This window comes from Ptychodera flava, chromosome 18 (genome assembly GCF_041260155.1).
Source record: "Ptychodera flava strain L36383 chromosome 18, AS_Pfla_20210202, whole genome shotgun sequence".
In the NCBI taxonomy this organism is placed as follows: Eukaryota; Metazoa; Hemichordata; class Enteropneusta; family Ptychoderidae; genus Ptychodera; species Ptychodera flava.
In genome coordinates, this window is record NC_091945.1 from 24052646 (window position 1) to 24077267 (window position 24622).

At 35.5% G+C, this 24622-nt stretch overlaps 1 protein-coding gene across 15 annotated transcripts in view; it reads right to left on the reverse strand.

Annotated features, from left to right (window-relative positions):
* Positions 1-24622, reverse strand: part of LOC139117208 (uncharacterized) — a 51219-nt gene that overhangs the window by 16221 nt on the left and 10376 nt on the right. For 7 of the 15 annotated variants that reach the window (XM_070680123.1, XM_070680119.1, XM_070680115.1 and 4 more), the window contains exons 2-13: positions 20728-20913; positions 17661-17774; positions 15378-15489; positions 14071-14185; positions 12332-12448; positions 10456-10479; positions 7577-7760; positions 5536-5609; positions 4167-4224; positions 3267-3368; positions 2856-2890; positions 508-597 (exon numbers count right to left, since the gene is read on the reverse strand). In XM_070680123.1, coding sequence (XP_070536224.1) covers positions 508-597; positions 2856-2890; positions 3267-3368; positions 4167-4224; positions 5536-5609; positions 7577-7760; positions 10456-10479; positions 12332-12448; positions 14071-14185; positions 15378-15489; positions 17661-17774; positions 20728-20913 — 1211 coding nt within the window. The remainder of the gene's footprint in view (positions 1-507; positions 598-2855; positions 2891-3266; positions 3369-4166; positions 4225-5535; positions 5610-7576; positions 7761-10455; positions 10480-12331; positions 12449-14070; positions 14186-15377; positions 15490-17660; positions 17775-20727; positions 20914-24622) is intronic. The other 8 variants (XM_070680125.1, XM_070680114.1, XM_070680122.1 and 5 more) reach the window with 5 other exon arrangements.

Sequence of the window (24622 nt, forward strand, 5' to 3'; positions counted from 1 at the left end):
TTTTACGCATAACCCTTTTCATCAGTTTACACTTCATCTATATATATACAGACATAATTTGTCAAGAATTTTTGTGTCATGTTCATAGTCTCACCTCTGTTACAAAGAAGCCTGCATGAAAACAGGTCTATTTCAACATACTTCACAGCTAGGAAAGACTAGTTCACAAACTTACAAAAAGTTTTGGAACAAATTACATCCCGGAGCTATATACTATTCCAATGGTGGCCATGGCAGTTTCACGGCAGTTTCTACGACACTGGCTCGTTCTAATTCTCTACAGCAAATACAGGGATATGCACAGCACTAAAAATGTCATAAAAATACAATTATTTATGCCAACACTGCAGAAATTAGCTGGTGCAACATATTGATACGGGCCACTTAACCCCTCCCTCCTTTTACAGAGAAACAGTTCACGTTTTAATGATGCAACTTGACATCGGTGACCTTTTACTCTTTGCATAAGTTCAAAGGTCAAAGTTCATGTGTGCAGGGTCAACTTGCCTCCGTATGGTATGCACCATCCATGACTTGACCCCTGTCTCCAAGCATGTATTCCTTTGCCTGTTCATATTCAGGCTCCATGTTCCCCGACTGTAACAAATTTGCAAACAGGTCACCAACTTTCGAATATTTGGGATCGATATCCAACACTTACCGGGATTTGCCATTCACCAGGTGCACATTAGAATCACGATAGAAATCACATGCTCTACGGGCAAATTTAAATCACTGCAGAGCTTTCACAATTTCTGCAAATCATTTTTTACTTTCGGTAGTAAATTATCAACATTGATCCGTTTTGTTTTCGTGATATTTGTCATATTTGCAGAAACATTTTGCACAATCTTTGGAAACAAATCTGATGGATATACTAATCACAGTTTGACTGGAGAACATACAAAATTTTTTAGCATCTGGCAGAGACATTTCGCCAAATTCGCTAAGTATCATTAAAGCCTAATTATAAATGAAATAGTCAAAATGTACATTGAATACAACTGAGTATGCTTTTGATATGAATGAATGAATGAATGAATGAATGAATGAAAACATTTGCGAGTTTGAAGAAATTCAGTCAAATTTTTCAAGAAGCATTAGGCATCAAATACAAAATGTGAACTTCAAAAGCTACTTATGTTCCTTGTCCTTGCAGAGAATCAAACTTTGAAAAAATCTTAAAATAGGTATAAAATACATTACAGGGTCTTAAAAATTGACATTAAATCTGCAACTGCAAAAATATAATTTTTGCAAAGGTGGTAAAATGCAGGCTTAACATTGTCAATTAATACATGAAATATTTATGTATGTATATTTCGTATAGTAATAATTAATGTAGTTAATTGATTAATATGTTCAATGTTATTATTATTGACATTTATATATTAATTAATTAAAATATTACAGTCTTTATGATGTTATCGTGAAGCTACGACATACCTTAGAAACCCGATTATCCAGATACCTATTTCCCTGAAACCAACAATTAATCTGACGATCTACCCCAGTCCTGTTAAAGTTCAAGTTTAAATGTTTTTGCCTTATGATCACTGATGCAAATGATCAGTAACTTGTACCGAGCATCTGCAGTGCCCAAGCAGTTGGAGAAATCGCTGTACTTCACTCTGCTACTGAATCTCAGATATCATCGGCAAAGTTTTTAGCTGTGCATGTGCATGTTCCCTTGTGTTTTTGAACACACCGGAGACAGAATGATCCACAAAGAGTACCTGCAATCGGTCTTCTCATGAGCTTACATAAGAAACCTGAGTGTTGTGATGAAATGTTTTGCTTTGTAGGACATATGTCCTCATATTATTTCTGATCACTGTACAGGTAAACACTGACTCTTCACCGGATATTTACAGTGAAGCGAACAATCTCCTCACTTCTTGGGCTTTTACAGGCTTTCAAGTAAGCATTAAAAAAATCATAAAGATTATGATATAACGCATCACTTTCCAATGTTATTTTCATGTTGAGCTTGTTTTTATATTGGACAAAATATGGCATCAAATTTGTCAGCCATAACCAGTGATATATTTTTTTCAAACAAAATTCCATGAGTCCTTTACCCTAAACTGACAATAAACAGTATCATCCATATGTTTTGCTGTTGGAGTGTCAACCTTTAATGTAATTTTATGACTATGTCAGTAGCCTGTCAGCTTCAAGCTTTTAGTAACAGGCTAAATTGTTCTAAAACAGCGCCCTCTGGTGTGTACTTCACTCTGTATAGCAAGACCGCGGTTTGGCCTGATCCTATTGTTTTCAATGGCAAACTTGGGCCTCCACAGACAGAAAAGTAGGAGACAGAATTAAGATGGAGGGCAGACAGTGGTATTGTAAGCTTCCTCACGGATGAATTCCAATGTGAAAATTAATTTTGAAATGCTACGGTAAAAGACACTTCCCACAGTGCACATGACCTCCCAGCAAACAGGAAATTTTCTTTCTCCAGCCTCCTGATTTCAGCTTTGCATTTGAAATGTTCATTTGTTCAAATTTACATCCTAAATATTCAACTCCATGAACAGAAACTGGAATGAAAGTTTTTGGATCTTCGTTGACAAAGTCTTCATTCATTGTGTTTCACTTCAAACTTCATTTGCACAGCACAGCTGAAATCAGAGGGTCATTGCACTTTTTCTAATCCATATTATGAACTTTTTTATGGACAGTATGATGAAGAGAGGAAAGTGTACCTGGGACCACAGTCTGAAGTGGATTTAATTTACAAACAATGAACAATTAAACATATAGGAGAGAAACATAAAACATGGAAATGGGACACCAGGTGTAAGTTGTAACAGCTATTACAATTAACAGACCAAACTGCGTGCACATACCTCCCTCCAGAGTGGTGGCGGCTCATCCCTCACAACTGTGAATAAAAAAACGAAAAAAAAATATCAGCATATGTATTTCTCTATGATTTTTTTCAGAAACAAGCCTGTGGGTCATATGGGTCATGATTTGTTCACCTCTGGTGAATGCCTGAAGAAAATAGCAGCACTCTTGGAAAAGTTTACAAAGTACGGGATTTTTTCCACAAACCAGTGGTCGTGCTTTCAACATGCCAAGCACTGTTAAGCACGATCTTGCAGCCCTAGAAGATGCATTTGGTCTGATAAACAAAACAGTAAACCTCTGCAATTGCACAGGTTTTGAGGATTGTAATTTAGATGTACTATACTCAACTTATTTGGTATTGTTGTCAGACCAAAATGAAATTTCATAAACATCTGAATATTACTTACCTCTTGGTTTGGCCATGTCCCTGTAAACTTTTTTAGTTTCCGCATTCCTCATTTCATAAGTGTCATTGGTTAGGGTTACTGCTCGGCCAGCTTTAAGGTGACCTGAAAACAGAAGCATACTGACTTTTTAACCTGTTCACACCTAATTCCCTGTGAACAGGTCCATACTCCAAACAGATAACAATGGGTTTGGGCCAAACCATTATGGTGAAAGGTTTGACTGAAACAAGGTGAATCAAGTGGTTTTGGCTGGTAGTCCTACATATATTCTCGTCTGTCCAAGTTCATTGATATAATTAGCAAACTGTAAAATTTTTTTCTCTAGGAAAAAGTAACATTTGCTCCTAGATTTCAGATTTTAGATTTTGTTATCTCTGTGATCGTTGGTTGATGAAGAAACACATTCATAAGTCTGTTCTGATTTCATTACACCCTAAGTCAAGTGTAAGTCGATGAAACTCAGCACTTTCATTTCAGAAAGATTTCTCATAAGCGAACCTGGCCGATACATCAGGCAATTTATCAGGAAATAGGTGACCAGCAACAAAGTTTCAAACTAATGTTCAAACTCTCCTCAAGAAAATTAACTCTGAAAATTTTGGGATCAGAGAAGCAAATTACTCCACTGATGTCAACTGCTGTTTGAAATTCAAAATGGTAGCTACTCGCTTGTATTCTCTATGGAGGTTAAATTTCAACTGTCACAAAACTACGTAAAAAAAATTTTGAAAAAATTTGAGTGACAGAAAAAATGTCCATGGGGATACATTCTGATATAAATATGCAATACTATACAAAACAGTGCATTTTGGGCAAATCTTTGACTTTCATGCAGAAAACAGCTGATCAAACAAATTGAAGGTTACGACTTCTGTGCTGATCTGATAATCCTAAACTAACCTGAATCTGTTTTGATTGGTGCTCCAGCGCCGGGTTTGCCGAAAGGGTTGTAATCCCACTGAAGAGCAAAAGAAAAATTGATAGTCACATCATTTCATTCCCAGTTGACGACTTTAATCCAGTGAACCAATTTGTTTTAATCGCGTTTGACATTTAGCTAATAACTGTTGAATCCAATATAATCCGAGGACAAAGTTATGGAACCCAGTGTAAATTTACATGCCCTATGACTTGTGACCAGATAAATTGTTGAGAACATCTAGGTATGTGGACTTAATTCCAGTGGTACATTACAGCAACTTCAACCTGCATTCCATAGGTATATACGAGATGCTAAACATTATTTTTCCTTAAAACTGGGCAAATTTTTAAAGGCAACTTCCGTGAAAAAATACAAGAACATGCAAAATGTAAAAACAAAAATATCAATAACCCCAAAAAAATCTCATTGATTGAAGTGCTCAAACTTAGTCAGTGGCACTGTTGTAGAAAAAAAAAGATTATTTTGTTGGTTTGCCAGAAATCTCATATACCAACAAATGGGAAGTACAACAAAAGCCGGGGATAAAGTCCAGCTTCTTCATAATAAAACTGAACAACCTTCCTGAGCACCTGTTACTTGTATGACTAACAAATTTCTGTGTTGTGTCCTGACTGTGTGACTGAAATCTTCCGACCTAATATAGTTACATTTGTTTGATATCACAACAAAGCATTTCCTACGTGCTAAATCTTTCAACAAAACAAGACTTATTAAAAACAAATACCAGATAAAGTTTCTGAAATTTTTTTACCAACTGACAATATCCCTCAAACTCAAGAGCACACAATTTCATCATGATTTGAATAAATCTAAATGACAACTCTCATAAGAAACCTTTCTATACCAAACAAAATTTTACTGCAAGTTGAAGAGTTTCTTACGAGAAGATTTTTTCACTTTAAAGTGAAAATGCAATTCATAGCCTGGGAACCAGATAGTCGTGAACAACCCGTTGTCATTTCAATCAACCCAGCTGAAGTACACATCAGATACTTTGCCTACGACCTACTGTCTCCTAATGTTAAATATTTGGGGAAGTCTGGTGACCTAAGTGAAACTACAGTGTGCGAAGATGTAGTGAAAATGTACTGTGTACAAAATACAACATGGTGCAAGACAAGGCTGAAAGAGATGCAAAGTGTAGACTGAATTGTCTAAAATACTACAAAAGGGGAAATATTTCTAGCTTGGCTTCAGTCTTGGTACAACGTTCAAAAATGTGTCTGCCTGATAACATTGAAGGAAATAATTTCAGAAATACATGTAAGCTACTGACTGCAGCTAGGTAAACTGTGCTGCAGATTTTTATCGTAATTCAATACTCACAGATTTTCTTTCTCCTTCTCTGTCGGTGTATTTCTCTATTTCTTTCTTTGTTCTTTGTTCAAGTGCTAAATTTTCTGCAAGGAATTGTAAAGGAAAGTCATTATTGTCGATTAGGAACGCTAAATTATGAGAAAATCCCAAAACGGCTTGACACATGGGTAATTTTCTTACAACCTTGATCTCTATCTAAATACAATATTGTCAGTTGTAGGGGAATGTACACTTTAATGTTTCATGGAACACATATGGTCTGCAGCTGTTATATTTCAGGTCTATGTTGATGGGCTGGACTGTGAAAATTTTCTACCAATTGGAATTTAAATGTGGGTACAGAGTCATTTTAAGTTAACTCCAGTTATTGCAAGTTGATAGAGTCTTGACATCTGGCCTTTAGCACACAAATCTGATGGACACAATGTGAATCAAATTACTCTACTGTTGTAACATGTTTACTATGGACCCAGAGAAGAAACGGTAATACTGCAACGAGGCCCATGCCACGCTGTTGTACAATTTAACATTATCTTAGGGGGTTTGCTTGTATTTCTTCACTATTAACGGCACCCCGAGACAAGCACTGATTTCTACAACTGGTATGATAGGTATGTGGCCCAGTGTCCTTCAGGTGTGCAGAATAAATACATGGTAAAGAAAACTGACGTCTTTTACTGTCTACACATTATGGAACCAAGCACTGAACATTTCTCAGTCAAAGTCAATGTGTCTATGACAACAATCACCGTCAACAGATACATATAAAGCAACATTTACAAAGATCCATTTGCAATGTTTTTGAAGGAATCACTCGCAGACTGCCATTTTTACAGTCTTTTGGTGTGGTATGAAAATTAACAATTCATAAAAGTGTGCTAAGGCATAGTCAATAAGAGTCAGCAGTTCACACACAACAAACGGATTAATTGACACCTTTTTCGTTATGACAAATCAAATCCCCTCCATAGAGCAAGAAATCGGCAAGATGTGGAATATTTTTTGGCTAGATATAAAAATGCCTGATTTGAACCGAAAATTGTGTAAACAGAGAGAGTGAAGTGTATGTCACCTGCATTTGACAGTGTCATAACTCTAAAAATATATATCTAAAAGACTGTCACTATTTGATAGGAATTTCGTAATTTCGTGGTGTTTCTTAAATTTTGCATCTTTGAACGGAATAGCTGATCACTGTATAAAGGCTTTAGTCTACGCAGTAACACAGTACATCAAAAGAAAAAACATTGATCTTAGCTGGGAAACTAAATAGAAGAATCTATGGAATCAATGCTATGAATTCAAAATATGATGATTGTGCTCTGCATGAACTTTGACCTTTGGAAGGATATGTAGGATATACCTTTAAGTAAGTTACCATAGCAACTGTGTCGCTACATTAATCTGCAATTTTGAAATTGTCCTGTCAGTTTTTTTCTCAGTACAACATCATTGAGCATGCAATAATTTCATCTAACAATCTTTTCAAGGCACACAAGGTTTTATAATTTTCATTACACCTGTTCACCCCAATTCACTGTAGACAGGTCCTTATTCACCATTGATAACATTGGGTTTGGGCCAAATTATGTAGTGAATAGGTTAATAGCACACATCATCCATGCAAATCCCTTTTGTTCAAGCACTTTCTTACTTCCCATCACAGAGGGACTGTGTTCCAATGCAAACTGCTCAAACCTGATGTTCAAAAATTTTGCTTTTCTTCATTAAAAATCTGAAAATTTGGAATATATTTTTCACAGCAACGTGAATAAAAATGATTGAAGCTCTCTTCTAAATTTGGGTCAAAACTGGATTCTTTATCATGACAAGGTACTTTTCAAAAATAAACTTTGCAGATATGAGATATTACAATAACTGAAAGGCATAATCTTGCATTGCGGAAAAACCCTACGTTCACTCAGCAACCTGCACAACAACTGCAATGTCTTTTCAAGACACCCAATGTACAGTCAGCCTTCATAAAAATGGAACAACAATGCTTTCAAAAGAAGCCAGATTTTCCGGATATCAACTCAAATAAACTTACCTAACTCATTGTGGTAACGCCTGGCATTGTCGATGCCCTCTGTGTAGCGTTTGTGGTTGTTTATTGTGGTCAGTCCGCCTTTGTTCTTCTGGAAGTGGATTTCATTGTCGGACCGGAGGTTTGTCACGACGCTGCCCGACTCTGACCGCCTGGGAGCACCTGCACCTGGCTTGCCAAAGTCAAACTAATATGCAAAAATAAATGACAAAACGTCACAGAATAAATGAGTTTCTTACATTATTAGATGGATCACAACTGTTACTCGCTAAAGACAAAGACACAGTGACTTCACGCTCAGATCTTTAACCAATCAACACACAGGAACCATAGCATATATACCAAGAGTATTGATATGCAACACTGATATGGGGCTGATTAACACAGAAGCTCACCTACGGAATATCTTGCAGGAAGTGATTCCATTTTGTTTCACAAATTTTGAACATTTTCTGTTTTGGTGATGTGGTCTGTTGTTTTCAGTGTTAATTCAATGCCTCTTGTGGACACACTATTTATGTAACAGTTGGTTTAAGCATTATTTTAGGTGAGCAGTTAGGAATCTCAAGCTCAAGTCTTTCCACTGCATTAAATTATGTGCAGTTTACTACGGAGATTAAGTTCAATTGTAAAAGAAAACTAGAATTGAAGCAATATGAGTAAAATTTATAATTTCATTAAAAGAGATGAGTTTGCCCTGTCACAAGCAAAGTTTTTGTACAATGTCATTGTTTTCTTGGACCTCTAGACTAAAACGGGGGTGAAAGGGATAAAGATTGAGGAGTTGAAGTCACCTGCTTTGTCGTTGTAGGAATGAAATGACGCATTGTGGAATGTTCTTCTGAATCTATATGCCACTACATCTTTGTTGAAATTCAACTACACCCTATTCACCAAAAACCACCACACAACACAACCCACCACCATGGTAACAACAACTGATATTGCCATAGTTACAATCACCCTACCTGCCATGGCAACCATTCATGGGCACCATGTCTATTTAATTTTACATGACATTGACACTGTACAAGATCACTGCAAACAAACTTTCCATCACATATGCTGATAAGATTGTCCATGATTTAAAGAAATTTTGTGAGCATGGCAAACTTTTCTGTTGATAAGGTAGACTGCAAATCAATTCAACTGTTTTGTGACAACAAGCAGCGTGTAAGGAGAGAGTCATTGCAATTATACACTGATTATAAATTTGCCTGTCAATATATACTATTAATTATGGACCATCAATGATTATGATTATATGGGGTTTCAGGTTAATTTACAGAATATCACATAATCTATTTATTTATTTTTATTTATTTATTTATTTGTTTGTTTGTTTCTTATGCACTCCAACACAGATATGATACAGTTGAAAACCACCTCTACTCTGACCAAATTTCAGAGCAATCCTTAGCTGTGTTCACTTTTTTAGTTTCATTGTCTTTCACTAAAAGATGGATAAAGAGATTTATCCTGTACATAAACCCCATTTGTTCCATTTGTACAACACAGTTTGGTCATCTTTCAAAAACAGTGTCAAAATGTCTACATTACAATGACTAGTGTTCATTTTGTCAACACTACCTTGTAATATCAAATATTACAGTTGGACTTAAATAGTATTCATTTGTCAGCAATTACATAATATTATAATAACAAAATATTGTATTTACAAGGCTAATATTTCGTATTTATACATACTAAATTTGGGGAGAAAAAAATAAAATCAAGTTTAAGAACAAAAATCGTCAAAATACTATAAAAGTTGCTAAATCTTTCTGACCAAATAAACTACATTCACAGTCAATAATTGTGTTGCCACCTGGTGAGATTGGGTCCTTCACATTATCTATCAGCTTTAAATCAAAGCAGGGCTATTGATTTCAGATAAGAATTGACCTCTGAACTATGAACTATGATTCTTCAGCCCAATTGTATAGAGTGTTATCAGTTGATAAAAATATTTGGCTGCAACAAAGGACACTTTGCAAAAGGCCATTTCACAATACTTCAAAACTGCATCTAAAGAACCAAATGCCATACAATTCTCAAGGTACATATTAAATCAGTGCTCATCTAGAGAGCCTTTCATGTTGTGTCAATACGATCATGCCTCGGAAGATAATGTTGAATTGTGCTAGAGGTAGGCATGGGCCCACTATATGTCAGTCTCACCTTCAAGAGTTTTAATGAGGTGAATCGCTTGTTAACATTTTTCAAGAACACAATATAGACTTTTCAATTTTGTTGTATTACATTAAGCGAAACGAATGAGAATGTATTCAGTCATTTGTGCCAATGAATAATGAAATTCACTGAAAATAAATTTCAATTTCACACTTTTGGTGAATATAAAATACTGACAATTTATTTAGCATGCACAATATTGTATGACATTATTACTTTATTTTTTAACAAGTGATTAATAACTCTTGGCCATCCCTGTTTCTTAATAGTACGATTTGTCTACTCAACAGGGGCAATCAGGAAAGTTCCATTATTCATTCAAAATATAGGGATGACAGGGTTAAACAATTAGTCTTCTCAAGTAACAATATACTTCACATCCAAAGAGATCAAAATGGAGCAACATCCATTTAAAACCATGCAATCTATTGTCAGTATATATATATATATATATATATATATATATATATATATATATATATATATATATATATATATATATATATATATATATATATATATATATATATATATATATACCGGTATATGCTTTAAATTCAAACTAAAATTTAGAAGTGACTTAATATGAAATGAAAAGAATGATTGTAGTAACGTCATGGTGCCCAAAGCAAAAGGTGGTGGAACTTGTCGCTATGGCAACATGCAGTTGATTGAATTTTAACACTTACATTTCGATGATCACTCAGAATAATCTGAAAGATTAAGCATGTGATAGGTTATAGCATGTGATAGGTTATAGCAAACGAGTAAGGATGTGGAAAGCCCATTGGACCAGAATGCAATGGAAAGTTATTTTCAGATTGAGAATACAGAATGAATACAGGAAAGTGGTGGGTCATGTTATGATATCTTGGCTTGTGTCACCCCGTACCGGTATCATGTTTTTGAGGATGTGTCATTTACCCCCCTTAAATGAGACCACAGATGTTAACCCTTTGAGTGCTGTAATTTTTCCCATCAAAATTTCAGTGCAACATTTTACCAATTTTTAGGTATTTTTTGCAATTTTTTTTGATAATTTTTGACCAAATGGCCATCACATTAAATTTGTTGCAGTTCTTTATCAAAATTTTGACAAAATTCTGAAAAGAATGTGACTTGGGTATAATTCTATAAAGGCGACAAAAATTGACTTTGGTGCTCAAAGGGTTAAGCTTGCATACAATATAAAAGATTTCTTAAATACATGATTTACAAATGCAGTTACAGTATGTGAAGGTCAATTTCTAAAACTGAAATAAAATGTCAAAGATGTACCGATAAATTTCGCAAGGTGTGCAGAATATGACATATGCAATTCAGGGTGAACACACTGCCATTGTAATTATGGAATTTAAGAACGAACTGTCATTGCCTCTTGAGAAAAAATGACAATCCAAGCTAAATGTGTGGAAAGTCATGTGACCTCTCGTAAGTTTTCTTACAGGCCCACATGAATGTTACCAATAATACATGATATTAATGCTTCTGTCACTCAGTTTTCTGCCAGATTTTACTGTTTTGCATGACCTTAAGTAAACTGCTTATCAAGCAGTACATTTGACAGTTCTGTCAAGTTTAAATCCCACTGGTATTTACATTTGATAGCAAATCCACTTAATGTACTCTGCCCCACACATCATAAACCCTGTTTGCAATTGGTAACCTTGGATATATGCAAATTGACAAGATATGTAGGTCACACTGCCCACTAATACATTCACAAGTTTAAAATTTATGTCAATTTTCAGCACTACCTGTTTAAATTTCACTTTTCCTGAAGTGGAGATGTCAGGGTTGACGAACACTTCTATTTTCTTATACTTAATATTACGGTAATACTGCTAAAATCTTAATAACTACATTAAACAGGTGTTAATTATACATTGGTTGATTCAATTTCACAGTGATATTTGATAAATAAAGTGATTTAAATTTATAACATTACTTGTGTAATCTGTAGATTAGATATTCTACACAGATGTGTTTTGTGTTTGCTTCTTCCCCCTCCCCTTTAATGTACAATCCTGTTCCTATAAGCACCCTGAACTTGACATCTCCCTGCCTGTAAATTTATCATCTATATCTTAAATATGTTATAAACCAATTCACATGTACATACTGCAAACATTTGGGTTGCTTTACCTAGGCAAATAAATCTTTAGTGTCAAAAGTGACATGATTTGGCTGTTTCACATTATAGCCATACAATAAAACATGAATGAATTACAACACTGGGTTTATAAGACTTTATTCTGCAATACTGCCAATACTAATTCTAGGAACTGCCATAATTAAAATAATGATATAATTATCCTGAAGACTAACATTCGCACAGCTAGCTAGCTAGAGAACTCTACCTCCCTCACTGATAGCCAAAGTATATTAAGGGGGCATTAATGTAAGTTCTGGAGACGTTATTTTCCTTTATTTACAGTAGTTTTCAATTATTTGTTCCATCTGTACTGTTCTTCAAGAAGCTAGCCACAATTGATAAATCCAACCCTAAAGCGACTGTACCTTTGATGTGAAATTTATGGATATTCCATCACCATGGTTACTCACCTCATTTCTACCCGTATAGTCCATCTGCATGATATTTTTCGTCCGTCTTGGATTTGGCGGAGGGGCTCCACCACCCATTTTGCCAAAGGGTTGATATGACTTCAACATCATTAGGTCCTATCATGTCAAGCACAAAAATTACGTTAATCAGTAATTTATTGGGTATTCAAAAGAAATCATATTACGGTAAGATGGAAAATTTTCCCAGAAATCTGATTAGATATGATAGAGTTTGCGTTTCGCAAAAAATGTGCGCATTTACGCATTGAAATTTACTTTCTACGCATTTTTTTCATTGTTATGCGTTTTCTATACGCAAAGGAAAACAGTAAAAATGTTTCCAAAAGCACTCCCCGCGACCGAGCTTAGACGACAACCAGACGAGAAGAGTGCCCGTTTGACATTAAATTTGTTGCAACATTTCTGTCAATCACTCATTTTGTGTGGAAAGTTTCGGATTCTCTGGGCGTGGTCTGAAAAATCGGCATCGTAGTTCAAAGGCACTTTATCATGTCAGCTGTGCCTATGAATTACGTTGCTAATTTTCAGGCGAGCGATAGTTTCTGAAACTTATCACACAAAGTGAGTGATTGACAGAAATGTTGCAACAAATTAAATGCCAACTGTTCACTATCATCACTGTCCCCAAATTTGATCAAAGCACACATGCAGCATGGCATCAAAGCAAACAACTCTATTTTCTTTCAACTTTGCTCCATGAGTCCATGAAAAAAATGATTCAGAGGGTCAATCGAAAGACACTACCGGGCAACCAAACATGGAGAACACGGAGAAGCGCAGTGAAATTGAACCCATGTCGGAATCCACGACGTATTGTCCTGTTGTCGCCGATACAACAACAGGGGATCAGCACCACAGTGAAGCCGTGAGCCGTGATGATGATGCACCGGTTACCAAAAAATCCCGTCCACAACCACACGTACCCTACCAAGAGCAGTGGATGACTGAATATCCATGATTACGTTTTGGTGTAATCAACAACAAGACACTGCTGTACTGCCAATTATGTGAAAAAAATGGAAAGCGGAATGCATTTACCCGTGGTTCGGCCGATGTACAGAAATCCGCTGTCAAAAGGCATATCAAGACTGGATAAGCTGCAATAACTCTAACTTTGGTTGTCCGATGTTTTGACGGTCACATGTATACCTTCACTGTTACGTTTCAGCATGTTTGAAACACAGCCGGGTTGTTCAAGTTGTTCGTTAAACTGTTTCCATTAAAATAATCTTACATCATTCAATCCGAATATGTAGTGACTAGGTTTATTGAACGGCAAATTGTATTTTGTAGTCACTTATTTCATCAATCGAGTGCCGAAGTGAAATTACGCATTCGAATACAGCCATTACGCAATTTTAGCAGACTAATGCATATGCCGTACGCGAGGAGAAAAACGTTACCGCGAACACTGTATGATCTACTTATAGTATATTTATCCAGAGAATATTTATTTCACTATTAAAAGTGTTGGTTGAATTTAATTTGTCACTTTATAGCAAAGCAACACGTACAGGTGTATGCTAAGTTGTGTAATCTAGTCTGGAGAAAATCCTCCATTTAAACCTTGCGCAGTTGAAGTTCCTGTTTTATAATCCCACGGATTATCAGATCAGTCTACGGACAAATCACCATATGCGCAACGAGAACTTGAACAAAATTCTCACGGTCACATTCTCTTATAAAACATTAAAGTTCATTCAACTTTAACCTCTCACCTTTCTTTTCTCTTCAGCTGCCATCATATTTTGCTGCTGTTTGTATTCTCTAAATCTGGCGATGTCTTCATCAGCGTCTCTCTTTTGATAGTGTCTCTTCCTTTCCTCTGCAGAGCTGAAAATATCACAATAATGAAATCAGCGAGTATTGGGATTCGATCATTGTTAATTTTTCACAATTATTATGGAGCATTTTAGACATCTATTATCACACTTGACACTTGATTATCAGTTTTCTTCAATTTCACTTTGGATGATATGTAGGTGAAAAGATTTACTTACTGTACAGCTGTTTATAATCTTCACATTTAACCCTTTGAGTGCTTTAATTTTTCCCACCAAAATTGTAGAGCAACATTTGACCAATTTTTTTTTTCTGTAATTTTTTTTTATATTTTGGACCAAATGGATATAACTCTTTAGTGACTACAGTTTTTGATCAAATTTTAGCAAAATATCTGAAAAAATTGCCTTAGTTATATCAAATTTACTGAAAATAAGTGCAATGTTATTTGTCAGTACTTTTTTTCCTTATGATATCATTCAATTTTTGTGACTCATCTGCTTTTTAAAGGGACAGCAGTAACTATTGATGACTTTTAAACTATTTTTGTTATTTATGTCAAATGCAAGTTCTTGTTCTAGGCATGTTAAAACACACACTATTTAGCTTGTCAACACAGCGTCCCACATGTGTAAAATGCACTGTTATTTGAATTCTCGTCAAGACCAGAATTCACTTTGTCAACAATAACAATGCAGTCTACACATGTACAGGCTGAGTTGACAAGCTGAATACTGAGTATCTCAACATGCTTTGGGGAGTAGAACAACTGTAGACAACAAGAAACTGTAGTTGACATTAATTTTTGTCATGGTTTTTTACAAATGAAAAGATTAATACTAAGATAGAATGCACCTCAGAGATATATATTCGGACTCGCAAGCTTTTATTCTTTTCTGATCTACCACTTGTTTGGACTCATTTTAAAGCTCTTGGAGTAAGAAACATTTCTATTGTCTAAGTTTTTCAAAATCAAAATTTTGCTTGTCCCCATAGAGTTAACGCCACAAAAGCAGACATTTTCATTTTCAAATATATGCAAATGTCAGGTAATTTGTTTCTCTAAGTACCAACTTTGCACAATGACCCTGATTTTTTGTTCTTGATCAGTAAAAAGTAAGGCTAGAAGTTTCATTGAGGAAAGTTTGGGCAAAAGTTTAACTCTTTCACTTTCAAGGTACATACTACCTTAAATTAATGTATTTTCTTTCTCTTTTTTTTTGGTCCCTTTTTTTTTACTTACCCATAATCAGACCTGAATAGAGTTTTCTTGCCATGTGGCGGCTGTATTATGCTGACAGGTACGTCATCTGAACTGTACTGTACACCTTGGTTGTTGCCATTCACAGGCTGACCTGGAGGGGAAGGGGAGGGGGTGATCAGTCATGTTACAACCATTACCATGTGACATGCATCACAGAAATAAACTGCATGCATGGTGAAGCATATGCCATTACAGCTAATGGCAAAATTGTGATTGCCAAATGTGAATTTCATATTTTATTAAAAGTTCTGATATTCATGTATTATTAAAATATGCAAAGCAAGATAGCTATATGACAATGGAGAGTTGAGCAACAATTTCAATCAGGTTGCTCAGCAAGGTTTCGACAGTGCCATGTCATACTTTGTGATCAAATAATTATATGCAAATAAATAATTAATATTCGAAAAAACATCAAAGCTGTACTGCAGTATACTGATAATCAGTCCTTTTGGAAATGGGGACACTTTTGTAATACTGTTCAAAAGTTTTCCTTTGAGTGTCGCGGTCACGACATGAAGTCTGTATGCACGACATCATGTATATGGCAACACAATTCATGCCAGAATGTGAAAAATCTAACAATGCAACTTTCCACTGAGGTTCACCAGATCCTTTTTTTTTTCAAAGTACATCCTGAATTCACAAAAGCAGAATGCCTGTGTCTCAGGGCAATTAAAGAATTTTCAATACCAAATAAATATGAATAAATCATGCATATCTACTTTTGTATAAACAAACCCAGTCATTATACACTGTGACTGGATAATATTGATATTTCTATGGTATGAAAATCACAGCTAGTCTATGGCAAAATGAATGACAAGTCAGAAACTTAGATTCAGGAAAACACATAAAATCAGTGGAAAGTTGATTTAATGTTCCACTGATGATGAAATTGTGATTACGGAAGACACCGATAACAAAACTTAAGACATTTCCTGTGAAAGGTGAGCAATGACATTCCATGACAGACAAAACACACACTAACATGAACTCTAGTGTTTCCCACCACCATGGATTGAAAATAGCATGCATGATTCAAATACTTCACCAACACACTATTTTTACTCTAAATTGCAACACATTCAAATGCCCACAAACACAGAGCAGCAGCATTTGGGGAGTGTACGAGCTTTAAGAAAGTTATAGCCGCAGAAAGAAAGGCAAGTTACAGCAGCGACCACCAACATGGCGTGCTGCACACTAACCATTGCAGAACACCCACAGAGAAAAAGCATGTATGGTAGATGGACAGTGTGATTATTTTTGTAAGCAACTTGCAGATCAACAGGTGGTTAGCATTAATTGCTTTTAGTTGCTATGGGCAATGGGAGTTTACAAATTCAACAGTCAGGTAATATATTGAATGCATATCCTCTTGATAGTTATTAAGGGTACATTATTTCTATGGTTTAATCTGGAGCAAATGTCATTTATTTTGTTTTGTTTTCCTTGGCAGTTTCCCTCTGACAGCCTTGATGAACTTTTTTCCCTTTTTTCCTCATGACCCGCACTTGAAAGCTTTCTTGACTTTCTGCTCAAAAGCATCTCAAAATTATGACAGGCCCTAATATGTAAAGCTGTCATATTAATAAACTAATCAATCTGGTCTGATTTTTCAAATCACTGGAGGGAAAAAATGTTTAAAGTTTTCGATGAAATTTTGCAAAATACCCGCTCAGGCAAATAGGAAACATTATTTTTCTTACTATTCTGCCATACAAATTGTCGGACTTTAGAAGTAATACACAAATGCGTTTTGCTAGGGTACGATATTCATGTTTGAAATTGACTGGCAATCAAATGAGTAATCACATATTTTAAAGCCGATTGATGAAATTATAATATACTCAAAGGTACAACTTTATTAAATCAAAGTAATGAAATTTTAGAAAAAGTACAACTAACTATATATCTTCAAACATTGGACATTAGTATTTTTATAATGTAAGTATAGGTGATATTATTTTGGTAATTTTCCAACACCAATTACTGTATTTCTGGTCAGTTCACCCTGCTATTCTTGTAGGTTGTTTTTAATATTATAAAAGTTTAGCATGTCATCAGAAAAATATACAGTTACAATTTGAAAGTAGTTTTAACCTGTTCACCCAATTCTATGTGGAATGGTCCGGCCTATCCACTAATAACAATGGGTTAGGGTCAAACCATAGTGGTGAAAGGGTGAATGATAATGGAAGATATAAGCAAATGCAAGTTTTAAATCGGTCAACGAAATGAACATGCACAAAAACATACTGCTGTCATGGTAACCAGTAGGTGAGGTGTCATATTTGGCCCGGTAGCTGTAGAAACCTAGCTGACTCGGGGCGCTATGCACGCCGGTTTCCTTAAGTCTATAAGAACCATAATCTACAGAGAAATAGTTAGAATAGTATTTGAGACAAACAATGTAACGACGAAAGAAATAGGAGATGTGATCAACATTAACAAAAACGATAAATTCACAGAGTCTTTAACACTGAACCCAGGAGAGATTCAAGTTATTCCATTCTATATTGGGGCGAATAAAACTCTTTCACAACCCCTCCCTCCCCTTCCCCTCTTAATTTTAGTTCAACCCAACTATTTGTAATACATGTATTATCGTGTGGTTTAAAGTGAAAATTAGAAAAAATGGGGGGCCAAAGGGTCAAAGGATTGAACAGTTGAACAACATGCCTGAAAATTGATCGTGTCTGAAAATATTCATAACATGCTATGGATATCCAAAGAGTACTAGATGCTGTGTCACGGATGCAGACACAGCACTATGTCAGAATAATTTATGGAGATGCCTTTTGGACCCTCCACTGGGAAAAATCAATACCTTCTTTCAACACCTGGGGCCTGAATTACATGTACGGTAACATACTCACTTTGCCAACACGTTTACATCACAACAATATTAACTGTGGTAGACAAAGTTCACGGAAGTTATTTTAACAGACGGAAGTACATCTCTATTGAACGACAAACAGAATTCTATGACAGACATGAGGCGTACATTAACTGGCCCTTTTTCTTGCAATTTGCTTTGGGAAGACAGAACTGAATAAACCAAAGTCTTTTCAAGGCTGTTTGTACTTCATTTGGAATTATTATCATATCAAATAATCAATATGCAGTTATGCTATGTTACATGTAGAATCTTCAACATCTCTATTTACTTAGCAATAATGTACATTCTGATTGTCATTGGGAATAATATTATTGTGCAAATACACTGATAAAGAACTGGGAGAATTCCACAGACACTTTCCCAGTCACATTGGAAACACAAGTATTTTAAGAATGGCAGTCTTGGAAACAGCAATACACGTATCTCGTGTCTGCTTAGTTACGTATTAAAATATGCATATTGCACATCATGTGCATTTAGCAATTTGTTGAGGTATACTCTTTTTGAAAAGGTCTTTTAGGAATGAAAATATTCATATTGCGCAGGCTTTTGGCAATTTAGGCACATGTTTTTAAAAGGACTACTTTTTTAGGCTTTTGAATGGTTTAATAACTATTATTTATTTCTGAACCATTGAGTGCAGTAATGCTTTTTTCTAAAAAAGGGTACATCTATAAACAATGAAGTACTAACAAAAGTCAAAAATATTAACCCTTGAAATCACACTTTTCTTCCATTACCTTGGGTGACAAGGAAAACCTATGATTTATCTTCAAAGATGCTGATAATATCAAATTTTCATAATTGTCTATGATCAAAATGGTGTTGAACACAACAATCAAGATTCGTAGTTTTTTTTTTCCTTTAGGAGCAGTAAAATTCTTAAATTCTTAATTCCGGATAGTTTAGGTAATTTGCACCAGTAATTTGACAAACTAGATGTCCAAATCTGCATTTTGGTAGGGAAAATGTTTATTAAATAAATTTTGTAATCTTTAAAAACAAATATTTACTAAATATAAAAGACACTGCAAGTTATTTTCACACTTTTATATAGCGGCAGCGGTGATATCATATTTCATATTCTGCACTACAACTATTGTACCGAACTTCACAACTTTAAACTCAGGTCATTACTGTACTTAGGTGACGAACAATCCTTTGTAACGGCAAGGTGATGTTGTGTCTGGACTTCATCAAAATCCTGAATGGAAACACATTAATACAAAAGGACAGTGGTAACAATCTCGACAGAGAAATTTATTGAAGTCAACAGATGCATAACACAGAGGAACAACAAATTCATTACGAAATCACCACACTTTTTACATTTGGTGAGGGATGATTGTACATGTAGCTGCACAAACTACAAGCAGATTTCTGATTGGTTGAGAAGTCAAGCAATTGTTCATTTTCACCAATCAGGTGCAGACTTTTATTTCAACCCTACAAGTGGTTAATATTGTGGACTGCCTAAAGCAGAATGTTATGGTACATCAGTTGTAAAAATATCAAACTTGTCTGTTGACTGCTCTTAATTAAACATTAATAAAAAAGGTGTGCTTTGGGGAATGCAAATATTTATTACTTTGCAGGTGACATAAAACAAATTTGGAAGAGTTCTGAAAAAGGAACCTAACCATGTTAAAGTTAGTATTTGCAGTAACAGAACTGAAGTTGATTTTGCACTCTTTAGAGAGCTTGAGAGCAAAGCTGACCATACATCCCCCATCCATCCATATTCTTGCCTGATGGGCTAGAATTTGTGGGGTTTTTTATACAATATGCTGGATACTTTGAGCACATTATTACTACATCAGACACCAACCATTGAGTTAAAGGAGCTCATGGAACTGAATTTTGTATTGCACTGGTATGCTAATTACTTGGCAACCCTTGCATACGACAGACAACATCATGCGAAAGTCTATTATTGTTCACTTTCAGTCGAAGAACAATAGGGGTGTTTTAGTCAAGGGCAGTACATGCAGGTAAATGTGTACCTGGGTTCCCCTGTCATTTTACCAGAGTTCCCACCATCTATCAATGCTATCCTAGTATAGGCCCTCATCCCGCAGTACCAGGTTCCCTAACCATGTAACCATGTTCCCAAACCTTAGCAAACACAAAAGTTACAGGAAACAGAGAACATGAAAACCTTCTCCCACATCCTTTGTATGATGAAAAATCTAACTTAAAGGGACTTGATTAACATGTAAAAGATTAACTTCTATAGCACAGCCAGTACCTTAGTCACAGTGGCACTCATTGTGAAGATACCATCATCCTATACATTGTACCAAAAATCCTAAAATTCTCTATCAAAGATAACGATTTACAGGTACACATCACTATGCACAAATTACAAATTGAAATTACTTGAAAAATTTGTTTTTACATTTAATCTCTACCCTGCACACTTACCTTTGATTAACCTCTGTGGTCTGTGAAAATTTTGTGCGTCTATCGGATTTGCAGCCGGACCTCCGAGCACTGGTTTCGTAGGCTGGAAAAAACTGTGCCCTGGGTAGCCTTGGAAACGGTAACTCGGTGGCTCTGGGGGAGGTGCATTTGATGATTGTTCAATTTGTGAATAGTCTCTTGGGGTGGCTGGAAAGAGACAACAACCACGACTTTTACTCAATTTTGAAAAACAGTTCAAACAGCTACATATAGTTACTTTTTTACTCTCCGTTATGCCACTTATATCTGTAAATTTATCCAATTTCAGTTTTTTTGCATACACTATGTACTTTGTAAATACCCACTACACAATGCATAGCTAAAACATTGGAATGTATAGAGTCAAGAGGTAAATGACTTGTCAAGTGGTGACCTTTGACCTCACCTGCAGCGCAGTCACCATGGATACAAACTGTGTTGACAAGAATTTACTGAGGGTCTCATTATCAATCAATTGCCCTAATTAAAAACAATAGGGTATTGTTTGAATAGTCTATTGTGTATTCTGATGTCACAGATATAATTAAAAGTCACCATAAATCCCTCATCTACTCCATAATCATGTGAGTAAAACCATCTCAATTTTCTCTGTTCCACTGAGCTTTTGACGGAAAAATATAAAGAATGTAAATTATTAGATTCTTCACATCCGGAGGAATTCCAAATTGATTACAGTTAATGGAAACAATTAGGTTCATTACTGTAGGGATCTTTAAATCAATTGCTTTGCAGAGTATCAGAGTGATATGTGTGGACATGTGAAAGAGTCAAGGTATGAAAGCAAATGCAAGAGAGTAAATTGTCTTTGGCTTTTGTGTATCACCCTGCTTTTGAAGTGTGGAAACAATAACTTCCTCAAACCGCAATGGAACAGAATAGCTGGTTACTTATACCCTTTGTCTGAATGTCATCATCGTTTTTTTCTTTTTTGCATATCTTTCCCAACTATCTGTCAGACCTGAGTGTCACATCATTCCATAGATGTTAGCACCTTGGCATTTAGCGGAGCATGACTTAAAGTCTAAATAAATTCCATTCCAGTCGCCTCCAGAACACAAACTATCTTCACCACTTATATTCTGTGAGGTAGTGCTCTCCCTGAGCTATAGACGGCTCTGCATACAAACCATGTCTTTGTTAGTGGTATTCTCTTTGAAGGCTTTCTAATTCACTTGTCCATCAGGTGTGTGATGTAGAACCTCATTATTAGGTCACAGAAGTGTTGTGATGTCATTTTCTTTGTGTTGGGGTGTGTGGTAACTCACTACTTGCTTTATTTAGTCTCTGCTAATGGGTTTTTACCTCAGGGGCAAACCTCTTTGAAATGTGTGCCACCATTTTGATCACTGTCTATCTCTCATGAGTGGGGTGAGCCTGTAAACTTCATTTTGACTACAGGAAATTCCTGCACTATAGCTACCGGTTACACATATTTCAATAAGTTTTCTAATCCCACTGAGGGCTATTTTACTATATTAGCTATACAGACATCCATGCATTATATACATCACCAAAGTCGGTTTACACAGCCCTGGTTCTCAGCACTGTTGGAGCTCAAACTCTCACGTTTTTACACAAAAGCTTTTGATGTTGTTGATGTAGACAATTCTGCCATAGATATTGATCGTTATATCTGAAGGATATTCTCCTGAACTGGGAGACTGTTTTTTATTCACTGTGGCGTTTGCTTGATCCATAGAAGTTAAATGATGCAATCGTAAGCCTGTTTATTATCCAGCCAGCATCTCAATTCTTTCTTTACAGAGGTTCACTGAGCAATACCCACACTGAGTGGTTTCATGGTGATTTTTTGCTTGCCGTAGTAGTATGGCATGTATGATATCCACCCAAAGCATGATATTGCCTGTAAATTTTCAAAAAAAAAAACATTTGAAAGGTCTTATGCCTATATTGAATCCCTATATTTACAAATAAATGCTAAGAATCAGTACAGAGCTGAATTTAAAATCAAGCTACTGCTGCCTTTTAACAATTTCTGAAATAGCTTAAATTTCTTTGTACAAATATCTTTCAGCTGCGGTATTTAAACTACAGCCATATGAAAGGAATTATCAACTTATTGCAAACAGAAAAGTGTGAAAACAATTATTACAAGATGTTTGATTACATTTCCAAGGTTCGTGCAACACTCAATACATTTCCCTTGATCATTACGATTGTTACGATAGCCCCATCAGAGCTTATGTACCGGTACAGGTACATGATTATTATTTATCAATGTATGCATCAGGGATTAAGCATTAGATATTTGGCACAGGTACGGCATGTGCATGATGTATTTCATCTAGTCTGTACAAATTCCATATCATGACATGAAATTGTACATCTTCAGTGTTTAGGTAGGGCTTGTTGACATGCAAGGCTTGCAAATGATCAAATACAACATGCCAACAGAGCTCGTAATCTCTCCGTAACAAGACAACATTCTCACTGTAGACTGCAGTGAAATAGGCAACCATTGAAATTTACACAGAAGAGAAGAAATGTAATTGTAAGCAGCTGAAAATCAATGGTCTCGCTGAATAGATCTGTAATCAACAACACTGGATGCAATCTGACGTAAGCACCTCATCCATTGTTGCATTTTCTGATCCAATACATATTTCATGAGGATGACATTGGCAAATTTCCCAAATAGTGCACAGTGTACCAAAAAACATATCGACCCATTGGAGCTGTTGCAGGCAGTCTGTGTGAAGATCACGTCACTCACATCACTGTGCAAGAAATGAAATTAACAGTCTAGAACTGTGTTGTCGATATCATTTGCGTCACTTGGAAATTTACAATTAAATGACTCTAAGACTCCTTTGACGATGCGACAGTATCCAACAGTATAGAATACATGTGTCTATTGTAAGGTTTACTTGAAAAGCGAAGGCTCCTCCTTGGGTAGAATAAAAGGCTGAGGATGACACAGTTTTTAGAATGCACCTGTTGATTACATTTGGTATCTGCGAACATACATGATTGTACAATATACCTATACTTTGAAGACATATTTGCAAATTTGTGAAACACATTTATGATATCTATCTGATGTGTGGATTAATTTGCGTATTTGTGAAACATATATGTACAACATATCAAGTACGTGGATAAAAATTGTGCATTTGTGAAACATACATTTACGATTTAGTATGTGGATATATTTGTGTATTTATAAAACATACATGTACGACTCATCTCGTGCGTAGATAAAGTTTGCGTATTTATGAAACATACATGTATGATATATCTAGTATGTGGAAAAAATTTGCACCCTTGGAACAAGCCGAGGTTAAGAGGTTTAAAAATTTTGGGTGGAAGGAGATAATAATATTGACTTTCACAGACAATAAACGTTTCCTATTTCTGTCAAATGTTGTTAGATTTTTCATTTGGCCCATTGAAAAACTCTTTAATTCCGGTGCACAGAAAATTCAACTTCAATGTAAAAAAATTTACCTGCGACAAAAAATGATACGGGAAGATTTGAATGCTGACACCATGATAAAGTCTTATTTTTGTAAACTCAATAACACAGATGGCAAAAAATGCAACTCACACGCTAAATCTTTAAAAATATGGATATACACAAAATACCAAAAGACAAAGTTCACGTTAAATTTTAAATGAAACATTAATTTTGCAGGTTAAATTTTCATGTAAATAAGTATTGATTAAAATGTAAATAACTTCACTTGAATGGGAAATTACTGAAAGCACACTGCTATTTCAGTACATCATTATGTTATTTAGAAAAGTACATTGTTATCAAAGAGAGCCATTGCGAAGAGCTTGGTTCAATTTACCCGTTTGTTCAAAAGAAGAAGCAAATATGCATTGTAAAAAG